General features: G+C 39.6%; 2 protein-coding genes and 1 long non-coding RNA gene across 3 annotated transcripts in view; 2 read left to right on the forward strand and 1 right to left on the reverse strand.

Annotated features, from left to right (window-relative positions):
- LOC104966135 (uncharacterized) overlaps positions 1-1,114 on the forward strand; it is a 4,825-nt gene extending 3,711 nt beyond the window's left edge. Inside the window, exons 2-4 of the long non-coding RNA XR_800628.1 lie at positions 411-476; positions 575-647; positions 993-1,114. This is a non-coding gene — a long non-coding RNA (uncharacterized lncRNA). The remainder of the gene's footprint in view (positions 1-410; positions 477-574; positions 648-992) is intronic.
- Positions 1,115-8,311: 7,197 nt separating this feature from the next.
- Positions 8,312-15,499, forward strand: nr2e1 (nuclear receptor subfamily 2, group E, member 1). Its single transcript, XM_010795282.1, has 9 exons — positions 8,312-8,759; positions 11,360-11,505; positions 12,247-12,334; positions 12,693-12,922; positions 13,513-13,659; positions 13,923-14,019; positions 14,138-14,287; positions 14,414-14,519; positions 14,811-15,499. The coding sequence occupies exons 1-9, from the start codon at positions 8,699-8,701 to the stop codon at positions 14,971-14,973; spliced, it is 1,188 nt and encodes a 395-aa protein (XP_010793584.1). The 5' UTR covers positions 8,312-8,698; the 3' UTR covers positions 14,974-15,499.
- A 1,214-nt stretch (positions 15,500-16,713) lies between these two features.
- Positions 16,714-25,154, reverse strand: part of snx3 (sorting nexin 3) — a 14,701-nt gene continuing 6,260 nt past the window's right edge. The window contains exons 2-3 of the mRNA XM_010795283.1: positions 21,192-21,316; positions 16,714-17,609 (exon numbers count right to left, since the gene is read on the reverse strand). Of these exons, the coding sequence (XP_010793585.1) occupies positions 17,504-17,609; positions 21,192-21,316 (231 nt within the window). The 3' untranslated portion in view covers positions 16,714-17,503. The remainder of the gene's footprint in view (positions 17,610-21,191; positions 21,317-25,154) is intronic.

The following is a 25,154-nucleotide window of genomic DNA, read 5'->3' on the forward strand; positions in this document are numbered from 1 at the left end:
GCCCATAGGGGCGCTAGGGGCGCCGCCCCACCTCTTCCCACATACAAAAAAAAAAATTAAAATAAATATTAAATTGAAAAATAAATATTTCAAAAATATATATATTTCAAAAATATATATATTTTATATTTTTAATTTTTAATGAACAAGGTAAATATNCTAAAATATCGATGTGTTCAAATGCTCTTCAAAACACAACTGAAAGTCCATGAAACTTGTCTTTCTGTATTTGTGAATGAAGCGCCATCTCCTGGTTAAAACCTGAAATTGAAAATCTGGCAACGCCCTCTTGGAAAATAGTGGGAGGGCTTAACATTCCTCTATACTGGTTTTAGGCAGGTCGTAAGCAGGAAGCTGTAAGCTGGAGTCTGAAATGAAGTGCTACATCTGTATCTGACAAACTTCTGAAGGTTTTTGAGAAGAGAGGAGGACAGATGGACCAGCGTCTGAACTGTATTATGTCAAACATGACTCAAGTAAGAATTAATTTTAAGAAAATTATACATCGAGTCAATAGTGTACACATTTCATTGAGCAAAATAGATTCTTTCTTTTCTTATTCCCCTTCACTTAGGTTGATGATGTCGATTTAGGGCGGGATTGTCTTCTCAAGGGGCTGTGTGTGTACCTCAATGAGAGAGTTTGTGGTCAGTAAAAGTAATATTTGACCTTTTGATTTTTTTGTTGGGCGTTAAAATATGTATTTATTGAAACACCACATAGTATATAGCCTAAAGTATGTGAACATCCCTGTTTTTTGTTTAATAGCCAGACTACACTGAAAAGCTAGAGGGCTTTTAATTTAAAACGGATACAGGAAATGAAACATTTTTTATCAGGTCAGACAGGAGTATATCAGATAACAAGGAGGCTTAAAAGTACAGAAATCTGACAAAATGTACTTGTTAAACACAGGGACTTAGTAATGGGTATATATATGTATTGATTTGTTAGATCTCACTCTGTTCCTTTTGTGACTGTGCGCTCTGCAGGCAGAAGATGAAGACGTCATTCTGCGGTCCATTCAGGGGATTACAGTGGGACTTTATGTTGTCAAACACAATTCCACCATGAGACCAGAGGACAGATGAGACCAGAGGACAGATGAGACCAGAGGAGAGATTGTCCTGGAAGGCCAACAGGTACTAACTGATGTGGACAACAATGCATTAGCTGCTACCATGCTGTTTGGACTAATGTATGCAATGAACCTGAACGACCCCCCTAAACTGAAGTGCACGTTCGAAGTGCTCCAGCAAATGTTAATGGAGCTAGACGGCAACATGCTCTCCAAGAAAGCCCAAGCGTTTAAAAACAAACTATTTGAGTGAGCTGTTGCCATGGACCATTGTGCACTTTTACAGCATTCATACTGGACTTTCATCGATACAACTGTCTTGCACTTCCTTTGCTCATGCTTTTTGCTTGATTTGCATGTTTCAGAAATGTGGGTTTTTCCTGGGGTCATGTGTTTTCAGAATGTACCACTTGTCATGTGTTTCAGAATGTACTAACTTCAAAATGTCAGTTCTTGTTTTTATTTGTAATACTTTCTTTAGTGCATATGTGGTGAGAAACCAGGCCATTATTAAACTTCCATGTATTTTTCCAAAGCAATGCCATTGCTTTTTTGTATTAAAGTGCCCTTTCATATTAGCAGGTTACTATTTAAATAATGGATTTGCAAGAACATTTCCTTTTTTCGGCTAGGCGTTGACATTTTCTGTTAATTGTTTACTATGAATGAGTTACAAAAATAAGCCTTTCTTTGCCATTTGGCACAATAAACCTTTATTTTGGTCGGGAGAATAGTTTCCTTTAAGCTTCCTTGCTGTGTTCCAACACAATAATGTAAATGTACATGCATCACAAACATTTTCTATTTCTTCTATTTCTTTATTTTCAATGTATTTGTTAATTCTCCTGGGGCTGCATGATGGAGAAACCAAAAGCTCATCTGGATGTGTGGTGGTTGTTAATATTGTTTTATCTTTTGAGAAAAATACATGAATGTTGTTCAAAGAAATGTGTTTGTCTTTATTGGCTATTTGTTTTTAAATGTTATGATAAATGCTGTAGACATAAGAGATTAGGATGGATCCTGTTGAAGAATGTACGACATGCCTCTATTCACATGAAATAAATAATCTTATGTACCCCTTGAGCACTAGGTAGATTAAACAGAAAACTATAGCATGTAGTTTAAACAAAACATTAATGTGGCTTTAACAGGTACAAATGAAATATACTGAGTATATTAAAAGCCTAAAATGAACATAAAAAGTCATGTTGGTTAAACATAGGGTAAATGATTATACCTTATATTAAAGGAAATATTCACATTAACATAACAATTTCATGTTTATTTGACATAATATAGTTGTGTGTCTCTAACATAATGGAATAGTTTTGAGTACACATGATTTTAATATGTGCAACCAATCTCCATGTTTTTTATTACTTAAGTCCAACAGACTTTTTACAGTGAAGCTTAAATAAAGAAATCATGTTGCTTTAACAGGTACAAGTTAAATATACTGAGCATATTAAAAGCCTAAAATGAACATAAAAAAGTCATGTTGGTTAAACATAGGGTAAATGAATATACCTATATTAAAGGAAATATTCAAATGAACATAACAATTTCATGTTTCTTTGACATAACATAGTTGTTTGTCTTTAACATAATGGAATAGTTTTGAGTACACATGTTTTTAATGTGTGCAACCGGTTTCCATATTAAAATCATGTTAATCCAACGGCCTTTTTTTTCAGTGTAGGCTCTAACCTGACTCCTGAAATATATCCTTTTTTGTAGACCTCATATTCAATGAAAATCAATGTCTACCTCACAAACATTTCACCCACAAATCTATCAACACCTCTGCTTGACTAAACCTGTGTTTTAAACCCTGGCAATTCCTGACATTTTCACACACCACATGCAGGCAGAATATCAAATGAACTGTAGATAGCCTACATACATTGATCACATTGCGGGCTCCTCGGCTCTCACATGTTTGTCTTTGCAGTGTGAACAGACTAAGCCCCTCTACTCAGCTGTCATAATTTGTTAACGAGTCTTTTCAGGGGGGGAAAAAAGAAAAAGAGAAGACAGAAAAAAAGAAAAGCAGGCTCTTCACAAGTGACTGAAAGCAGAGGTCCATCCAGAGAGGGAACCCAGGGGCGACATCAGACCGATTTCAGACCAGCCCGTGATGGCATCTCTGTATATTTTAATATTAATGACCCCGGCCGCAAAGCCGCCTCTAAGCCTCCAACAGGTGCCCCTGCCCCACTCAAGTCTGAAAAACCGGGATCATTCAACATCCAGCTATCCAGCAGCCGCAGCAGCACCGCGCAATACAGAGTGCACATGAGAAGGATGCAGGCGGAGAGGAGGGGGAAAGGACATTAAAAAGTGGACGTGGAGTTAGAGAGTCAGACATCTCTTGCAAATACGTTTTTTGAGTCACTTTCCCCTGCTGAAACACGGGTCGATATTTCCCCCCTCCCCTTGAGAAAGAGATTGACTTTTGTTTGGAGTTTGTGAGAAGTGGGAATCAGAAGCGGGACAATGGGACTCCCCACGGTGAGAGGCTGAGAGGAGCCATCTCAAATCAGTCAGCCAGAGGACTGACTAATCCGTCCATTGTCCCTCCCCAGCCACCGGCCGCACATCAACACATTCGCCCCCCATTGTCCCCCACCCTCATGCAGCGGGATTTGCTCTCCCCAACAGCCAGTTTTGTCCACGGCAGTTCGAGCGGAAGTTTCTCACTGACAATTTGCCCCAAATAGATTTGTCAGAGCGTCCAACTGCACCGCACCGACTTGTGGGTTTCTGGGTTTGGGTTCTGTTTTTTTTTTTTTTTTGGGGAGGGCTCTCGCACGGTGAGGCGTGTGTGTGAGTGTGCACGAGTATGCATGTCCGTGTGCAGAGGTGTGTCTGGGTGCAGATTAGTGGGAGAGATGGTGGGACTGGAGTCACCTCACTGGGTTCACTGTAATTACTAAGAACATATGACGCTTGATGAGTAAACTCCTCTCATGCAACACTGACATTGTGACACATTAAACACCGGGGCCACCAGCAGTGAAATTATTTATATCCTTCATTTGGGTAAAAATAATAAAATCACTATTAAAAAAACAAGTGTGTCAGTTACATTACATTAAGCTGACGTTTTTATCCAAAGCGATTTACAATTACCAATTACAGGGACATTCTCCCTGGAGTAACTAAGGGCTAAGTGCCTTACTCAAGGGCACACTAGTGGTGGTGTTCCAGGCGGGATTTGAACTCACAACCTTCCAACCACCACAACACTAGCTCAGGGAAATACTGAAAGTGGCACATCCAGTTTACTTGTGTTTGATATTTATGATGTGGATAATGTTATATAATATATTTAGATTATTATTAGTCATGCTTCGTGGATAATCATTTGTGTTGTTGTATATTAATCTGATGTTATTTTTCTGAAGTAGTTGAGTTATTTTTGGGTTTATAACCATTCAGAAAATATTTAGAAGAGCTCTGGGACAAAAGCGACACCTATGCTTGTTTTATCCAATTATTTTTGCCCAAACCCCTAAAAAAATAAGAATAAATCAAAAAACAATCCTTACATTTTAGATCCAAAAATGTTTAAGTCTGCTTACTTTGTGAGTCAAGGTGAATCCACCAAGGCATACTGCTCTCCGCTGAGTCTTAAGTTCATCAAATAAAACAAAGATTAAGACTATTAAAATACATCATGAAGACAGATCAGTCTTAATGTTTTCCAGATATATTTCCATGTAGGCTGGTTATACTGGTTCCCTTGTAGAAAAACATCATTGCATTGTTGGGATCTGGCTTGCAAATAAAAGCTTTACAATGATCACTTTGATGTTTCTATATAAAGTTAAATGCTTAGTAGGTCTCACGGGAGAGCAGTCACAATACTGGATCCTGATTGGCTGAATTCCCTGCTCTGTCTGATTGTCAGGATCAGAGCAATTACTGGATTAAGGGACTCAAGTCAAGATCCCACCCAGGTCTGAAACACTGACAGCATAAAGTAAAATGGGTTAATTAACTACTTTACATTGTCACTCATGTCAAATTAATCAAGTTGAACCACATCATCTCTAAATATATTTTTGATCACTTGTAAATCAAGAAGTCAGGCCCCTTTAAATGTTGAAAAGGCATCCGGACAGGTAAATGCATCATTAATGACTCCTGTTGAAGAACTGTCCATGGTGCTGAAATCAGGCTGCATAATGTTTTACTTATCTGGAAGTTTTTTGTAAATTAATTTTTAAGCCATCAAATAATTAAAACATGTAGGAGATATTTTACTGTTATTCTGCTAAATAAGCCTGCATGGCACACTCTCTGGCTACCTGTCATCATAACCGAGCTGAGCTAAGAGAATGAATCTCAGTTAAGATAATCATCTCCTGAGCTAAACACCATGCAGTGTCTGCAGGCTTTAAGATGATCTGCCTGGTCAGTTTTAAGGGATGCTTGGCTGCGTGGATCTTTACCCGGCTTGAATTCTCCCCATTATTTGCTCTCTGAAGCTTTGTGACTTCTCCCTAAAGCCAATTGGTTCACGGCTGGTCGGTCAGGGGCCTGCAAAGTGATAGCAGGGCATAAAAAGATGGTCAAACTCTGGCCTGCAGGCGGTGACTGTCTATAGGAATGGCATTCAGAATATAAACTGTAAATATCAAAACCTGAGATTTTAATCACCTTTACTGCATATGGAAGAGTGTTGTTATAATATAGTTTCGCACAATTAAAAGGCAATGCTGAGCTGGAAAAAATATATATTAACAGGTGTGTAAAGTATGCTAACAGCATGCTATTTACAGCAGGGCTTTAAGAGAAAGGGTGTGTTCTCATTGTCCAAAAACCATAAAGGGTTTTAACACATTCAGAGCAGACGTATTGTGTTGTGTTGACTTCTATTGGACTCTCACTCGTTTTCTCGTTGTTTAAGTCTCTCCTATAGTATGTCAAGTATCCGCATACTGATGCTGAGCTCCCGAAAAAACAGATACACAATCCACTGGTCCCTTTGTTAGCGTCATTTCATTGACTGTCGGAGCAGAAGAGAGTCACTAATACAAAAAAAGTGAAAGAAGGCAACCCCGGCAACCATGATGTTGGTTATATTTGTGTAAAGGCTATCAGTGAATGAGGAGGATTAGGACGAGTTAAGGAGATTATGTCACACATTCACTATTCACCCCACCCCGGCAGCCACCCACACACACATGCGCACACACTTAAATATAACTGAAAATGTTATTGATCCGTCATACTGGAAACATGCAGTCTTTAAATTAGCACACGGTAATTGTTTATTAGTAGGTGAAGTTTTTCATTTCGTTATTAAATCACCAAGGAAACACGTGGTCTTTTCAAATGATTTGAATCCTTTTTGAAAAATGGTCGGGAAATAGTGCCTAATAAGGTGTATTGTAGCCTTTATTGTGTGGACTTTTTATAGGAAGTAAAAAAACACAACATGTGGCTTTCAGTGTGCCTGCAGCAAAATCAAAGGAATATTATAGAGATTTCTCCTAAGGCTTGTTAGTCTCCAGCCTCGGCTGCTCAGCTAAAGGCTGAAAGAAACAACAATGGCTGATTGCAATTAACTACGCCTCTCCGCCTCGCCCCTGTCCGCTTAAATCGACACTTTGTGAGTCCATATGGCCTTTAGTGTACCGTGGGAATGAACACAATTAAAAACAGAATATGGATTTCTGGAGTTACCCGGCGAAAATGCAGCAAGCTGTCAAGGTCAGGGTGTCAGTGCGCGAGGCCGTGCAGCCTCCGGACAACCGGGCACGGGTGATGCACATTTAGCCCGTTTACCCACCAGTTAGACACAGTTAGCGGATTAGGTAATTAATTTAAAGCCATTAAGCCAACAAAGATTAAAAGGAATAAATAATAGTATCGAATTATTACTGTTATTTTTATTTGGATTGTTGATTATAAAAGGGGAAGTTCTGCACAATATTTGATGTTTTGTTTTACTTGTGTTTGTTTTAAAATGAGAAAACGTGTGAAGAAAAACCGTGCAGGTCGGTTGTTACTGCAGAAGAGAAGTCAAATGGAAGAACAATATTAGAGAGTGTACCAATAAGGTATAGTGTTATAAAAACATTTTTCTTTAAAACTAAGATTGAAACATCTCACATCAAAGTGTTCAGGGCAGTGCAATGTAAAGTGTTTATGAATGTGTATACAAAAATGTACACTAATTTGAAACTTTAAGCGAATAAAAACATTGTTTTTGTTATCACCACTTCTAAAGAGAAGAGTATTTAAATATTTGTATTTGTATATTTTACGTTTTGTCTTTCTTATAAGCCATAACGTTTAAAATGCAGGGGTGAGAGTGGAAGTCACTTGGTTTTATGAATGGATTGTTTTTGTTTTTTAAAAAGGTGTCTTTCATGCAAAAAGGCATGTCTGTATATTAAAGTCCTACTAACGAGCTCTTACCTCAGATTGTACACGTCAATCAATGGCCAGTCTTTGAATGGACACTTGCAAATGAGCCAAAAAACAGGCTAGTTAAAACACGTGCAACAGGTTGAAAAACACTGACATCAGTGAAGCTCAAAATGACTTAAATACAAACAATTAAGAAAGGAAACTCAGCTAGTACTTGCCACCTTAATAATAAAACAAAATGTTGTTTTATTCTTTCTGATGATAGATAATAAAGCACATGTTCAATAAATCTCGACTGATCAGTGCCACACGCACTTATTGTTCATTCTTAACTGCGTAACCCCCCTGTATAAAACAACCTCTTATCCGGTTACTCTAAGAATCGTAAAGCCTGCATTCGTCTTCTATTTATTTAAAAAATATTGTAGTGGTCATTAAAAAGTGATAAGATCATTTAAGGTTTTTTTTGTCAAAAGTGCAGCCTATAATTAATGCATGTTAAACTGAAACAAGTCTAAATGTTGTAGAAAACAGGCGTGCAACACGTGTTTTTTGTTTGCAATGCCTCTTGATCAATGAGCAAGGCACTTCCCATCACTTGCACACACATTCACACGATCCCTCACACACACACACACACACACCCTCCCTCACACACCAGTGACGTCAGGCTGGAGTTTGGAGTAGAAAGCCAAGTGGATGAAGGAAGTGGAGATCTCCACCCTCCAGCCTCCAGCCTCCAGCCTCCCCCTGACACTTCTCATAAATATTACCGAGGCTTATTCGAGGAACTCGCACCACTAAGTCACATCGTGTCGTGGTTTTAACAAGCTTTTACCTGTCAGAATATCCGAAATCAAGATTTGTTTCTGCTTTCACACCGGTGTTGTGCTCCAGGCTGCGTTTCTCCAAATCCAACTTTATGCATCGGCTCTCGCTCGCAGATCTGGAGGGCTGCCGCCGTGAACAGGTCGCTGCAGTCCGGGGGACCCTGCGTATCAGAGGCAAAGATTGACCGAAACAATGTTCAACCGTGGGTCATAATTCTGGCTCTTCGACCGGAGATCTACTCTGTCAAGTTTGGCAACTCGGGACATAGACTTGCCGATCTCATCGCCGCTGGCAAAGACTTACAGGAAAGTGCTGCGGTTTCACGAGTTTTTTTTGGCAGCAACAACAAGAAGAGAACGAGGACATTTTTCATTCTAAACTTTATTATTAAATCGAGTGTCCATGATGAGCAAACCCGCAGGCTCAACAAGTGGCTGCCTGGATATTCTGAATGTCAAATCAAGTAAGTGTTCCTGACGCTTGTGCAGAATATTGAGTAGCCCGGTGTGTTAGAATAAGTGCTCTATAATGGGACTTACTTTCACATGGAGTGTTAAACATGAACATGAAGCTGCTGCACGGTTATGTTATCAGGGATTCACTGCAATAATTCAGTCAGTTCATTCATTGTGATCGTAGTGAAATGTGAGTGGAGTTCCGTGGGAAATCTTCAGAGTATACACTGTTTTGCATGAGCGATAATTAAAGCGGCATCACTCTGACATATTTTCAAAAATATATAGTGTTTTGTAAAGTTGATCACGTTTTCAAAAGAAAATATTAAACTGTAGGCATGCTCCGAATATTCCTCTAACGTGCTGCCACTTGTTGCCTGTAATTTCACTGTCAGTAACTACTATAAAAGAGTAATAATGCAAAAAACAGAAAGATATTTAATGAACATATGATAATACTTTTATAAGAGATTTATTTATTTTACTGCGTTGCTGTTTTAAACAAATAAATAAATAACCCTTACCTGTCTTTAGGTCTGCGTCCGCGCTTTTCTGTACTACTGTGATAAAACAAAAACAACAATAATTGAAAACTTCATTTATATATAAATCCTGAATGTCTTCGGTATATTAAATACAATTTAGTATTTTTCTTGTAAGATTTTAGATGCTTAAAGGTTTATTACAAGAACCTTAACATGCATTTGTGTTTATGTTAGGCCTCCTGGATTTTCAATGAATCCAAATTAAACCTCAATAATAATGCAGACATCTTTGTTATTATTTTTTCTAAAAGAAAGCAATTTATATTATTTTAACATTTGCCTGTCTCTTCCAGTATCGCTTCCTTGTCTACATGTATTCAAGCAAAACTGCTGATTTAGCTTTTTAATCCTTAGAAGCTTAAATGTTTAATTTGCTAATAATAACCATTACATTTTAGATTACAACAAAACTAGGAAAATCCAACATTACAAATACTGTCATTCAAGTTCATACTCACATTATGGGTGGTCAGAAATGTCCTGCACTCAGTAAAAGTTTATTTCCACTTATTTTAGCAAGTTTTCTTCTACATTAATAGAATATGCCATATATCTTCAAGCAATTACTGCACACAATGGAGACGAATTGGACTCCCACAGCGGGAAGTTAAATACATTTCACCAATTCACAACAAAATTGTGCGTCATTTTATTTAATTGACTCTCTTCAAACTAGTTTTATATTTTGCTGGGCTCGGAATTTCGCCAAATTTCCTTCGTAAATATGTACTCTTTAAACTTTTATTTTAGGAGTTTGCAAACTAACTAACGAGTTGCATAGGATTTGGATATTTTAATGATGTTAATAAGTAATTGACTCCAATAAGTACAGTCAACATTTCTATTTTTTTTAATTTGAAAATCGAGAATCTACTAGGCCTACAGACAAAGGTAGACATAACTTATTATAGTGCAGGTTGATTTTCTGATGAGATGACTTTCAACAGGCCAACTCTATAGAAACCCTTCCCAGGCATAAATGCTACATAAAAAGTAGCCTCTCTCTATCTTACGGCAATTACACGGCTGTGGCCAGCAGTTAAATAGCCTACATGGCCTTCTGGTTCTCCATTATCTGGCTATTGAAGCCCTATAACTCTCCTCCTGAAGTCATTGTTTTTGCAGCTCAGTAGTTATTCCCATGCTACCCTTTTTGACGGGTCACTGGTGAATCAATGAGCAGGTGGCAAAACGTCAGTGTAATTACATAGACGGCTTTCCCTCCAGAATAAAAAAAAAAGGCTCCCTCATATGCATACAAATATACTTCTTTTTAATAGATTTGAATACAAAATCTTCACACAAAAAAATCACATTTTTTCATCTACACCGGGGTCGATTTACATACACTTCATTTGAGTTGGTGAAACGAGTTGGTGCGCATTATTCTCATGGTGCAGTGTCACTCCCTAATCCTGGGGCCTATAGACCTGCGGGATAAAGCAGCTGTCGAGTCCCATTATGAAGGGGAGTTGGCAGCTTGTCGAGATCCAGGCAGTCAGACGAGGTTCAATGGGGGAAAATCATTAAGTTAACACTTTCCCCTAATGTCTCCATTGTGCCCCCTCAGGCCATTGTCTTAGAGAGCTCAGATATGACGCTTCCCACCGGACTTTATTCTTGAAATGTACGCCGTGAATTCCCATGCTCGGACGAGGCAATGTCCAGTGTGTGTGTGTGTGTGTGTGTGTGTGTGTGTGTGTGTGTGTGTGTGTGTGTGTGTGTGTGTGTGTGTGTGTGTGTGTGTGTATTCTCGGACAAAGACAAGTCATTTGTAGGGTGCTTTTCCCTTTGCTCTACTGTGTAAAACGACCGTTTGGTTATACTGTATGTTAACAATGGCAATTTAAGCATCTATCCTGACAGCTCTACGGAACTAATTTCACTGAACTATAGAAGTTTTGTGTAACTTTTCGAGATGTTTTTGCAACTCATCCAGATGTTATATATTGACGATAACAAATTGTAATTATTATTATTTTCAATGCTCAATGTATTAATTTAAATTGAAATGTGGGACAATTTAGTGAATGGTGTCTAACAGAATTGTGGGCCTTTCTCAGGTCGAATACTGGACATCCCATGCAAAGTGTGTGGTGACCGCAGCTCAGGGAAACACTACGGTGTTTACGCCTGTGACGGCTGCTCGGGATTCTTCAAGAGGAGCATCCGCAGAAACAGGACATACGTCTGTAAATCTGGCTCTCAGGTGAGGCCTCCTACTTTTGTTTTTTCTTTTTAAGTATAACCTTTATCAAGCACATGCTCCTCTAGTCCTCATTTTTACATAGGCCTGTGGAAAAGTGCAAGCTCCGTAAATAAGCAATATTTGATTGTGTTATTTGTGCAACATTTTTGGGGAGAATCAAACAAGTTGTAGATACAAGTATGTCGTGATTTGGGATACATATTCAGTCACGTTCTCTCAGTAATTACTTATTAGCAAGTTACAGTTACTGCACTTGTGCCAAGAGAGATTAGTATTATCAATCTTATAAGTGACACGACGTCGCTAGTCCTCCTCATAAAACAATTACAAGCTTTACGTACGGTTTGCACATTTTACGCGCAGATCCTGCTTTTCCCTTCTGGCGCTGTGTTAAGTCTCCCTTGATGAGCCTAATTGTGTCATGCCTGGACCATTAAGTATTGGGCTAAACACTGCGCTGCTATAATATACCAGGTGTAATCCAATCTAATGTGATGACTCGAAAGCGAGGATTTAGGCAGCAGAGGGCGGGATAGAGTACTTATCCTCCGGATGACGCCGCACTGGAGCCGCAGGGGAGCAGGTCGATAACGACACGATAATAGCACGATCTTTCACCTGGAAATTGGCCTCCCAGGAAGATAATAGCAAGAAGCATTTAGTCGTTTAAGATGATAGAAATAAAACGGAAGTCTCTAACTCTCTTGCTCCCTTTCTCTCCCCCTCTCTCTTTTTGTACAGGGTGGCTGTCCCGTGGACAAAACTCACAGAAACCAGTGCAGAGCGTGCCGGTTGAAAAAGTGTCTCGATGTGAACATGAATAAAGACGGTAAATGGGCTTAATTTAATTATCACTTTGGCCATAGACACGCTATGCAGTGGCGTTCGGGTTGGAGTTTGGAAACGTGTTTTAAGGCTGAAAAGAAGTAACAGGTTGATGATTACCTGCTCTGCAGTAACTTTAAAGGAGTTGTTATTTTATCTCTGTGGGACACTTAGATTACCAATTATTCTTTTATTTTACACAAATAAAATGTGCACATTAACTTCTTAATTTTACGAATGCTTAAAGACTTAAATACAATAAACTATTACGTGCAGTTACTAATAAACAAATGAGATAATTAGCCTCTCACTTGTGCAGAGATCATTCCTTCACTGTGTGTCCCTACTGTCCCGTTTCACAGCCGTTCAACACGAGAGGGGGCCCCGGACGTCTACCATCCGCAAACAGGTCGCCCTATATTTCCGGGGGCACAAAGAGGTAAACGGATCGACCCATTTCCCGGGATCCTCTCTGTCTGGCCCTCCCTTCTTTACCACGGTCACGCAACTGGATCCTCACAACCTGGATATGAGCGCAGCAAACACACCGGAGAGACAGGCCCTGGTGGGTCTGGCACAACCCACTCCGAAGGTATACTTTGGAAAACAATACTTGTTTTTTATTGTTATTATTTTATCTTTAGGATATAATAGCGACCAGTCGTACTTGATTGAGTATTGATGTCATGAGTTTACTGATCTACCCGTGCTTTATTGTGATGTGGGCCATTTTGTAAAGCACTTTGAGCTTCACGTGCTGTATGAAAGGTGCTATATAAATAAAGCTTTATTATTAGCTTTATTATTCCTTAGATTTTGACATTTACAGCATTTCATGTATTTATTTTGTAATCTAGATTAATCTGAATATAGGCTACAATTCATCTAACAGTTACTGATATTCCGTTGATATCTGTATTACAGCCTTCCAAAATGTTATTATAGGATTACAGTTTTTCTCCTTTGGGGTTAGAAGTTGAAATTCTTGCCCCGATTTAGCCCGGTAAGAGCCTCAACTCCGCCTATCAGATTTCTCACTGTAAATCCACCACAAGCAACACTAATAATTATAAAACCAGGTGCTGGGGCTTGGAATTTGACCTTTGCTTGTTACCATTCTGTGAACTGTGTTTCATTATGACATACACCGATACATATAGTGATGATTATTTCTGCCTGCAGTACCCCCATGAAGTCAGTGGCACCCCCATGTACCTCTACGAAGTGGCGACAGAGTCTGTGTGTGAGTCAGCAGCGCGCCTCCTCTTCATGAGCATCAAGTGGGCAAAGAGTGTTCCCGCATTCTCCACCCTTCCTTTATCAGACCAGGTACGCTTTGGAGTACAAATATTACCATACAGAAAACGTACAAGAGTCGATTTGCTCCATGTAACTTGAATCTTTTTTTACTTTAAATGTTGTTAAACTGGTACAATCACGAAAAAAACGAACTCCTCTGTGCGCAATATGGAAAGCAAAAGCAATCGTGTTTTACGTACGAGTTGTATTGCACCAAATAAATAATATTACGACTCACATTCTTGCTTGATTGGAGATACAGTTCAACACTGACATGCTACCTGTTTTTGCAGCTGATTCTGTTGGAGGACGCTTGGAGGGAATTATTTGTTCTGGGCATCGCGCAGTGGGCCATTCCTGTGGACTCCTCTACTCTTCTAGCCGTTTCTGGTACGTATGAGAGCACATCTGAATACAGGCCAATAGCAGGCCTCATGAGCTGCAGATGTAAATGCATGCATATACACAAGTGTTATCAAAATGACAATTTCTCTGTATTTATTTGTAGGAATGAACACCGAAAACACAGAGTCTCAGCGGATGAATAAGATCATTTCTGAGATACAAGCACTTCAAGAGGTGGTCACCCGATTCAGGCACATGCGTCTGGATGCAACAGAGTTCGCCTGTTTGAAATGCATCGTGACTTTTAAAGCCGGTGAGTAGCATTGTCCCAAGGTGTATTTTAAATTGTTCTCATTTAACCTAACGAAGGTCCAAATGGGGGACTAATAACTTTGGTAATACATATGTCGTTATTAAGGATTTTGCTTCTTTCTTATAGTTCCTACGCATGGCAACACTGAGTTAAGAAGTTTCCGCAACGCCAGCGCCATCGCTGCACTACAAGACGAGGCACAGCTCACCCTCAACAGTTACATACACACCAGGTAAGAACCAATTATTTACCCCTCTTTTTATCTTCTCCAATCCTTCCATCCCTCTGTCATGTTTCACGCCTATAAGTCGAGCCGTGTCGTGCAGATAACCATTAGCCAGCTTCATTATAAAGTTAATGAGGCAATAAGCCACTGTATCATCCTGTAATTGAGCGCAGGTGCGCTTTTAATTAGCAGCTATTCAAATCACAGGTGTGCGTTAATTGGCCAGGCAGCGTCAGACATTGAGCACAGAGAACCGGAGAGAGAGCGGCTGTTTTTGACCCCAGTGATGTGTTTCAGGTACCCGACCCAGCCGTGTCGCTTCGGGAAGCTGCTTCTGCTCTTGCCGGCTCTCCGCTCGGTGGGCCCGTCCACCATCGAGGAGGTGTTCTTCAAGAAGACCATCGGCAACGTGCCCATCACCCGGCTCCTCTCCGACATGTACAAGTCCAGCGATATATGAATTCTCGCCACCTGGAAAAAATACTTGAGCTAAAAAGGCCCAGAGAGACCCACCAGCAGGCGACAGAAATCCAATCATAGCAGGTGTAACCGTGGGTTGAATTATTGCTGAGCACACAATCTCTTAGGCCGTCTTAAAATAGCCTGTTTAGGCTTATAGGCTCCTTTGAAACAAAGACTGCAACACAGCCGGAACTCACTAAGTAGCCTGTTAACAGTTGCTCTAGTTAAGAATTAGCCAGTAACTTTCATTGTAGAATTACCTGTTTGATACTGCAGCCTGCAGTGTTCAAGACTCCGGAGGAAGAGCACCTGCCAAGTACTGACAAAGAAATATTATATATAAAGACGTTTTTTGAGTGTCTGTGAGACCAATGAGCTTGATGACCAATTCAGTATTTTATTGCTGTGATCAATCCCAATGGAGGAAACCAAAAAATAAAATACAAAAATAAAATGAAGCATGTGAATCGCTGTCCCTCCGATCTGGTGCTGAAACCAAACGCATGGTGGAAGAGGCGCCAACTCTATGAAGACATAGGGGGAAAAGACTTTTGAAGGATATGCTTGCATTGCCTCTCGACTGTAAAACTACATTCATCTGAAGATGGTGTTTGTATTTAAGTGGTTACTGTCCTGTTTGTGTTGCGGTGTCCTGTTTGAGGCTGTTTTAGGTCCACTTTGTGAAGTTAGGCACTAACACTGGATACAATAATATTCAGCACTTGGAAATGTTTTTGTGGACTGTGATGTTTTTATTCTGCTGTAAATATTTGGAGTTATAACTATTTAGAGTTGTAACCGAGAGAATAAAAGACAATTAATTAAACTGCTTTTAAATAACCCAGATATTAAACTACTGGCGAAGGTCTTCTTAGATCTAAATGTGAAGTACATTTACAGATATTTTAAGATTTAAGGGGGAAACAAAATACATGCATTTACGTATTAAACACATGCACAAGTAATGAATAACTTCTTCAAGACTCATAATGAATGACAGTTTGTGATTTGTTCGCACTTTATGGATGATTAAATCAGGATTGTTCAGTAAAAATAAGTTGAATCATTAATTTATATGCAACTAACTTAGCTAAAATCCAGTTGGATAAAAAACAACGTGGCATTTCAGATCCATCAGCTCATTTGTCCAGCTTCTAATCCAAACATTTATTTATAATCAAACTGCAAGTCAGATGCAAACATTCAAAACTGCTGCTTTAAGGTGGCAAATAAATAAAGTGACAACTGTGTAAATAAGACAACATAAATGTTTGTGATTACTTTGACACTACTATTTTAAGTTATCGGGATGACATGTCCCTTCAATTAAAGCAATGTTGTGATACTTCTTTACCAAAAAAAGAGTTCATGAAAATTTACTAAAAGTTTGAATAATAAAGAAATGCCTTTTTTATGTAACTGGATGGAGCGTAAACAGATCGCATAAAGCCTGACTTGATCATCATGATATACCCTGTATGAAATAATCAGGAGTCAGCCATTGTGTATGCATTACTTTGGCCTTTCGAGGTAGTATTTTTCAAATAAAAACTCAGGACGGTTGCATTAAGCTTTGATTTGCCAAAGGCCTAAACTTTTTTTGTAATGAAATGAACAGGTTATGTATTTATTGAATAAGTGCTGTAATAAAACATTTAGGATAATTGTTGTGGCAACTCGCAGCAGACTATCCAATGTGGAGTGTGAGAGAGGTCAACCGTCCAAATCAACAAATGTATGCGTGTGTGGAGACATTTCACCTATTTTATTGGAAAATCTTCAAAATAAACAAAAATGGCACAGCAGTATACAAATCTCAAAATGCATATAGCCAGTAGAAATACTGCAGTTCCCTCTGTGTAAATTACTTCTTTCTTATTAGAAAATCATTGTGATAACTGGTCAGGTGCTGGTTGGTACACACAGGTGCTTCCTTTTGAAGAGGATCAACTGAGTGTGATTTAAAAGTTGAGGCCCATCAAATATATGTGTGTGTGTGTGTGTGTGTGTGTGTGTGTGTGTGTGTGTGTGTGTGTGTGTGTGTGTGTGTGTGTGTGTGTGTGTGTGTGTGTGTGTGTGTGTGTGTGTGTGTGTGTGTGTAGTTGCCAGTTATGGTGTGCAACATACCAGCATTGGATATATATATGATGGGAAACGCTGTGTGTCTTTACAAGAGCTTTGCATACATAGAATGCTCATTCAATGTAACTATATACATGAATATATTCAAGACATAGCTAAATGATAAATACATTATATATCCATGTTAGTGGCATTTCCAGACATAAAGAGAAATTACTATAAATTACCTTCAATCACAGAAATGTCGAACATTCTTGACTCCAATTAGAAAGTGAAAAAACATAGATCATTGTCACTAATTAAACTAAAAGAGGCAGTGAACGTTATTACTTTGGGGGGGGGAGCGTGTGGAGGAAAAGTGGAAATGTTTATTGTCTGAGAGAAACCTGGAGCAGTGAAGAGAGCTTTGGACAGTCGGGCTGAGCAGCGCAGAGCCATCTTTTCTCTCAGGCTTGTCTGATTTTGGATGGGGTGTAGCTCTTGTCCAAAGACTCGTCCTGTAGAAACATGTGCAGGCAGCGTTCGTTCTGAGCTAGAGGATGACCCGCCACTCTGAAACACACAAGAGCAAAAAGGCAGGTTTGAAACCCGAGTGCCTGTTCAAAGATGGGACTTGGTGACAGGAATGTACCATTGGACATAAAGACACACATTAATGGGGCAGAGATTTACGAGAGCGTGGGACTTACCTTAAGGTGAGAAGTCTGGAAAAGATTTAACATGAATGACCAAAAGAATAGGGAAACATTTCTTAATCATCAGTTAACAGTTTTACTATCTGAACGGTCAGGAGTTTCCACCTCCGTAAGTGTTTTCAAATAACTGATGAATTAGCTTAAGTGTTGGTATCCCTGATGTGAATGGAGGCAGCAGCAATAACTATTTAAAATACAAATCTATACCTATTTAAAAGGGGAGCTATTATGCAAAATCAACTTGTTCATGTCTTTTATACATCAACATGTGTCCCCTCTGTGTAAAGAGATTCTGAAAGTTTCAGGAAAAAGATTCGCTCCCCCCCCCTTATCACCTGAATCTCCTCCTAGAGCACCATTGTGTTCTTTTTAACCAAGTATCTCTCAGAGGGGCGTGGGGAGGGGCTCCTTGTTTTCATCTAAAGTAACAGACAGAGAATCAGCACTTTGGAAACAGGGCTGAAGCAGAGGGGATTATGGGATGCTGCAATGATCTGTTTGGTGTTTCGAGCCAAACACATCAGAGACATGTTTTGTATTTATCTGAGACCTATAACATATTGATGAAAAACAGTATAATAGGGGACCTTTAAGTGAACGCTATATTTTAAAATATTTTCCCTGCCTTACCTTGCTGTCAGAAATCTCTTTCAGGCGGGAACTTGAGTTGTGATGTGTGCTCTCTTCAAAGCCACCAGACTCCATTGACAAACACATGTATTTGTCTCTGCAGAGAACGGGAGTTGCTGGTCTACAGCTTCTTGTGTTACCTTGATGAATCCAAAGTCACACAACAACACAAACTAACTAATCGATTGAGGCAGCGGTTGAACTACGGTTTCCACCGTGGTACAATGAACCAATATTGATTTTTTTTTTTTTTTAAAGGCAGGCCTTTCTTTAAGGTGGCTAAAAGATATTTGCTGATGCCTTAGTCCATAGCAATACATTGCTTTGCTAACGTGTCATACATTCGGTCTTCTTGTGCCGACTGCTATCCACTGCAGGTAACGCACTGACTTTGGATAAGAACCAACCCTATGATGCTGATCAAATCTAGACTCAGTCACTCAGTCAGTCACATAACATGATTAGTTTTCTCCTCTTCTCCAAGCCATATAAAGGGAAAGAAAGAAAGACTAGCAGAGGAGAAAGACCAATCATCCCAGGTAGATGATACATAAGAGCCCTCTATAAGAGCTTCAACCCATAAACGAGATACTCCACTACCATGTGGAATGACAGTTGGCAGGAGATAGTGTGAAAGTGTTGTTTAAAAGACAACTTGAAATACATCAGATTTTTCTTTGGTGAATCTGGTTTCCACACATCTATCCTTTCTATTATTATTATTAACTTCTGCAGGAGGTTATAGATTAGGTCATATGAACGAGCATCTCTGTATTTGTCCAGGGTTCATTTTCAAACTTCCAATCAGCCTAAAAAATGTGCTCATTTATGATTGTATGCTTAAGGATTTGTCATGGCTGGGATTATTTTTGAGAAAGCTATTCCATTGACGGTTTTAGGAGCTCCTTGACTACTGACTATTTTGAATCGTTGGGTAGGGGCTTCTGCTTTGGTTTGGACTGCTTTGGAACAGTTTACAGGACTATTACAGCTAACAGAGCTAACAGCTAAGGGCAGTTAGCACACACAGGACTACCTGTTTCAGTTCAGAGGAGGCGAGCAGTCAACATTAAGTCTTACACAGTAAACCGTGTTTAATTTGACAACGCCATTGGCTGAGTATCTCCCCAGATGTTTTAGAGAGGCTACCAGTCATCTAATTTAGCCAATTTACTGGTATGCCTATGAAGAATGAAATTGGCAGAGCTTGCATATTTTCCCATTTTACTTACTTAAGGGTATATTTCGACCAAACAATAGTTTATGATTGTCAAAACAGAAGAAATACCTTACCAAGAGTGAGTTTAAATTAGGATTGGACGAAATAAACGAGGTGTGTTTTAAGGTTAATAAACAAGGCAATTTAGATGGTTTGAGTTGAGAGAATAATTCCTCTCTTGACCTTTTGTGAGCTTAATCTCTTTATTCAGTAAAACAAAGTAGATGACTCGCTGCTCGGAACAGAAGTTCTGTCGTCCAACACATAGACCTATTCAAAAAATGATAGGATACAGCTGTTGATTTAGATATGTTCTAGATGATTTTAAAACCAATTCTGTTAACCCTTCTAAATACTGTATGTTTGATGACTGCATGTTCCCGTTAAAGCCACTTTGACATCAGATTTACCTTCAGTTGAACCAAAAGAAGCTTAATGAGAATGAGCCAGTGCACCTGAGACCCCAAAAAACATTTCTGAGAAAAGATCAACATGATGAAATCATACGTATGCATGCGTCATAAACCCTTACTGGAAATATTTAGAAAAATAGAGCGGCCCGGGGTATTCATTCAAATGCAAGGACAATCAAAGCAGAGATCGTGCCTGCTCCCCAACATAGCCTGTTTAATAGCTTTTGGAAATTGAGATGATGACATGGAGGACAAGGTGCAGCTGAAGCATGCTCAAATGTCAAGGCCTGGCTTGCTTTTTGAAGCCATTCGTCTTTACCTGAAGCATGAATTATGTTTGACTAGCCTAATCAAAAGCTAATGGTTATCTCCTCTCCTCCCTCTCAATGTTCCACGGCGACAATCATGTTTACCATGCCAAGAGATTTCCTCTTCACAATGCTCTCAATCACAGCTTCAACAATGCTGCCAGCCACACGGGCCAGTATTAAGTGTGAACAATGATATGATCAACAGGAGTGCTTCATTCATACGAAGCAAAGGGGGGGGGGGGTCTTAATTACCAACACATTCATCTTCTTTAAAAAACATATTTATGGATTTAAATTTTCTCAACTGTCTTTGAGCACTTAATATTCAAAAAGGAAACATTGATGCATTTGCACATGAAACAAAGATAATGGCCAAGTCTGCAATCAAAGCAAATCATTACAATCACGCTGTAACTTTTATTGTTCCGCAGCTGAAAACGAGGATGCTGGATCAAAAATAAGCAGAGGTGCACACACGATCCCGCGGAACAACGCGCTGTAATTTGAGCTGCAATTATCATAAATTACACATCAACAATAAAACAAATGTGGGGAAAATGATGTTGTGGGGGTGCACACTTAAGTCCTCTTTGGTTGTTCTTGTCTTTTGAAAAGTAATTATAAAAAGAGAATTAAGGAGGATGGAGAGGAAAAAGACCCGTCTGTCTGCAGGTTCAGTTTGTTAACAATATGAAGAGAAGTGAAAAAGTTGAATCTACTTATTGCACAAACTCTTTTGTTGTTCGCAAGAGTTACCATAATACCCCGCTAAGGCAGGAGCAGCAAACGATGAAGGGGAATTTGTAAAGAATAAATTGTTTTAACCTCTTGCAAAGAGGGATGGAGGAAGACATGGTGAGACTTACTTGTTGAGAAACTGCTCCAGAGACTGTCTCCGCTCCTCGATAAAAGAGTCATCAAATATCCCATCATCCCCTCGAAACGGAAGCTGCCGGAACAGAGCTTTTCCTGGGAGAGGAGGGACGACCACCTGAAGTATAAGAGTAACCACAACAAAAAGAATCATACAGCAGCACTTAAATGGACTTATAGGACACTTTAAGTTCACTTTGTGTTTTAAGCTTGGGAGGAACTGACACATTTGCAGGAATGAGTTTTCAATGAAAGAAGCTAACAGTAAGCTCCACATTTTTTTATTAAAGTGGACCTATCATGCTATATTTGAATAATATAGTGTAGGACCATACCTATATAAGGCATATTTATACTTTTTATTTTTCAAAATACCAAACAGATCATGCATTTTAGCCATTCCTCATTTCGCTCAATTTAACACTGTCTTTTCATGGGCTGATTATGTGAGAACAGCACCATCTACAGGTCTGGCATATGTACTACAGCGTCTCCAGCGCTTTCGAACGGCAATGTCCGTGGCTGTCTCCTCCTGATTGGTGGAGTTGGCCCAATAGCCGTAGTGTCACTTCTGTGACGTCATAGAAGTGTTCAAATCTGGATCAGTCTGTATCAGATCCGTTGCAGCCCCTTTTTAAGAGATTTGACACAACCCTCTCTATTTTCCTCCATACCCAAATCTCTTAAAAAGGGGCTGCAACGGATCTGATACAGACTGATCCAGATTTGAACACTTCTATGACGTCACAGAAGTGACACTACGGCTATTGGGCCANCCGAAGTAAAAACAATAAGTGTGGCTTGATATTGAGTAAGAAAAAGGTTGATAAACGCTGTGAGAATGGGTCTGCAGAGAGAATTTCGCCGCGATCCCAACTGTCTGTTATCAGCCTGCAGCCAGGGAGGAGAGATCAGCAGAGCTGCCTGCACTGAGTGAGTGTGTGTGTGAGGAAGTCCGTGGATTGGTCAATTTGGACCAATCAGCGGGGGCTTAACGTAACGGCTCCGCGGACGTAACGTAACGGTTCCACGGATTGGTCCATTTCGTTCCGGGTACGGTTGACATCATGCGTACCCGGAAGAATCAAATGGACAGTGACGTCCTCCAACGAGGCGTTTTGGGGAGGTATTTTCTGTGTTAGAGTTTTACTCGCTACAGGGTGTACTTTGAGGGTTTTGACTCTGCAGACCGTTTACATGCATAAAGACCTTCATAACACAGAAGGGGACGGGTAATAACCGGAAAAGCATGACATGGGACCTTTAATAGAAACTGTGTGTGACGTGGATATTTGATTAAAAAGATCTGTGTATCAAATACATTGACAACAGAGTGACATACATTAGGGTTCTATTTCAATTATTTCCAATTGTAACATTTTAGTTTTAACGCCAAATATGAAATCGGCAGCTCTCACCGCTATTTATAAAAATTTGATCAAACAAAAATTTGCCCCTACCAACCAAATGTTGGCAGGATCTATAATGTTTTACTGAAGGGTGGATGGAGCAGAGGGGGAAGACAACCAATGCTTCGGTTTCCCCCATTGAAACACCACAAGAGGAGTCTCAAGGGCAGAAAATCTGACTTATTATCACGGAGCAAGAGACATAAAGAGGGAAAAGACTGAAAGGGAGAGACCATGAGAGCAAAAAGACCACTCCTGCTCTCCCTCCTCCTCAATTAGTCCTGCACAGACCAGATGAAGCTCACAACCCCTCCAGTTTTTTTCTGCTCTTCCTTTATGACCGCCTACACCCCCTCTGTGTTCTTTTGTTCAGCCATTTACTCAGCCTTCTAGTTAACTCTCCATCCCCTCTACTGCGCACAGTCGTCTGCTCATCGATCAGTCTGCAGCTCACACTGTATTCCTGCTGCACCTACTTGTTCAAATGCTTTGCTCTTGTGATGACTATTTCCATGAATTCTGACCTTCTGTGAATGTGGCCTGCCAATGAAATGCTTATTCACTCCCTCCTTGTTCGTACATTGTCACAGGATGGCCATGTACTGTCAGGACTAGTGAAGAGGTTTGGCATTGTGCTGTCATTTGCTGTTTGCTTAATGTTCTGTCAATGTCAAAACATCTCTACTTTTTTTTAAATTTATATAAAAATAAATTCTCAAGTGTTTCAACTGCGACTAAGAATGATGCACCTATCTGCGCATGGGTGTACAAAATAGACAAAATGGCCATACACTCTGAGTGCGATTGACCTCGGTGAGCGTAACATAGGTGAACTTTCCATTTTGCTTTTCAGTTTGGTGAAGGAGTCTTTGTTTTTTTGTTTCTTTTCTCCTCCTTTTCTTCCTTTCAATGAAGTCAGAGTAGCTAACACAAGGTTACAGCCCAAACCCAGTGCAATAACGCCTTTCACTCTTTCTCAGCATAAAGTTTTCTCTAGATTTCGAATGATAATTTTCCACCTTTTGATACAGATAAGTGCTCCTCAGAACCTGCCTGTGAAGAACGCGCTCGCTTTGGTGTTACTACTCAAACTAAATCACTCAAAGGAACAACCTTACACTCAACACTGCGCTTCCTTCAGTCCTTTACAATACACCCGCCATCATATACTTACATCCCCAAGCGGTACATGCCTTATATTCAGAGCGTTATCCATCATCCCGTTCAGCAGAGTAACAGTTCATAAGGTATCGAGCAACAGAGAATGGTATGTTTTCATATTTTCTGATTTCTTTCTTTCTGATTGGTCCAAATGTGAATAGTAACTAACAGTTGAGCTCATAAATCCAGTATAGTATATTGAAAAGGAGAGTAAACACCCTTTATGTTGCTTACTGGAATAGAAGCACTGGCTTGATATGGTGTCAGGAATAAGGACAATCTGCACACAATCCTTAAAGTGACATCCTTTAACAGTTTGCCATTTGTGTGTTTGTACCCACAGACCAACCTACCCATCTTCAAGCTGAAGGAGTCGAGCGTACGGAGGCGGTACAGCGACTTTGAGTGGCTCAGAACGGAGCTGGAGAGGGAAAGCAAGGTGAGCCATTGAGGTGAACTCAACACAAAGGCGCTTGAGTACTTATCTTATCAAATCAGCACACAACAATGATCACGTGCCATGTTTTTGTATGGGAGAGAAAGTTGTGAAGTGATCTTTTGAGCCTTTGCTGTTTGTTAAAGAAGATGTAACCTTAATGTGGTCTGGGTTCTTTGTCTCCTGCTGTCATTGAAGGCCACAAATCCAGTTTAGAGCCTCAGAAAAGGCATGTCAAAATGTCCTCACCAAATCATACTCTTCACAATCTTTATAACTTTTAGAATATTCAAGTGAGGAATAATGTTTTATTTTTAATTATATTCTTTTGAAATTCTCTTCACATACAGACAGCCTTCAATAAATCAAATTATCGGCCAAAAAAAGAAATCTGTAGCTGATGCAAGACAAAAATAAGTAGGTGGTGAAAATCAGCGGTATAAATAGTAGTCTCTTCCGAGTTAACCTTTACGACAACCTTTTTTAATCATTTCTCATTGAACAGATTTGAAGGACGGATTTGACGGACTGACCTGTGTGTACTCTACCAGAGTTTTTATCATGCCGCTAGCTTGAAAGCTGTAATTACATCAGCCATTAACATGTTCATTTTGAGGTAGTGACTTTTGCAGGGCCAAAGGAAAAGGCTATCATTGTTGCCAACTGGCGACTTTCTCGTTTAAAGGTGACCTATCATGCAAAATGCACTTTTGTACGTCTTTTATACATGGGCTTATTTTAACAATGTGTTCACATATTATTGCAGATCTGCTTTAAAAGTGGGGTATGTCATTTATTTCAGAAACACTTTCTGGTTCATTTCTAGTTGTGAGTGTGTCTGGGCTCCTGAACCAGCCTCTCCTGTCTCCCTCCTTCTCCTCTTTGAGGCAGAAGCAAAGACTAGTTTTAGCTCACAACAAGTTTTAATAGTTTATCTTAACTTAGTTTTT

This window comes from Notothenia coriiceps, unplaced genomic scaffold (assembly GCF_000735185.1).
Source record: "Notothenia coriiceps isolate Sejong01 unplaced genomic scaffold, NC01 NC01_scaffold00037246, whole genome shotgun sequence".
Taxonomy (NCBI): Eukaryota; Metazoa; Chordata; class Actinopteri; order Perciformes; family Nototheniidae; genus Notothenia; species Notothenia coriiceps.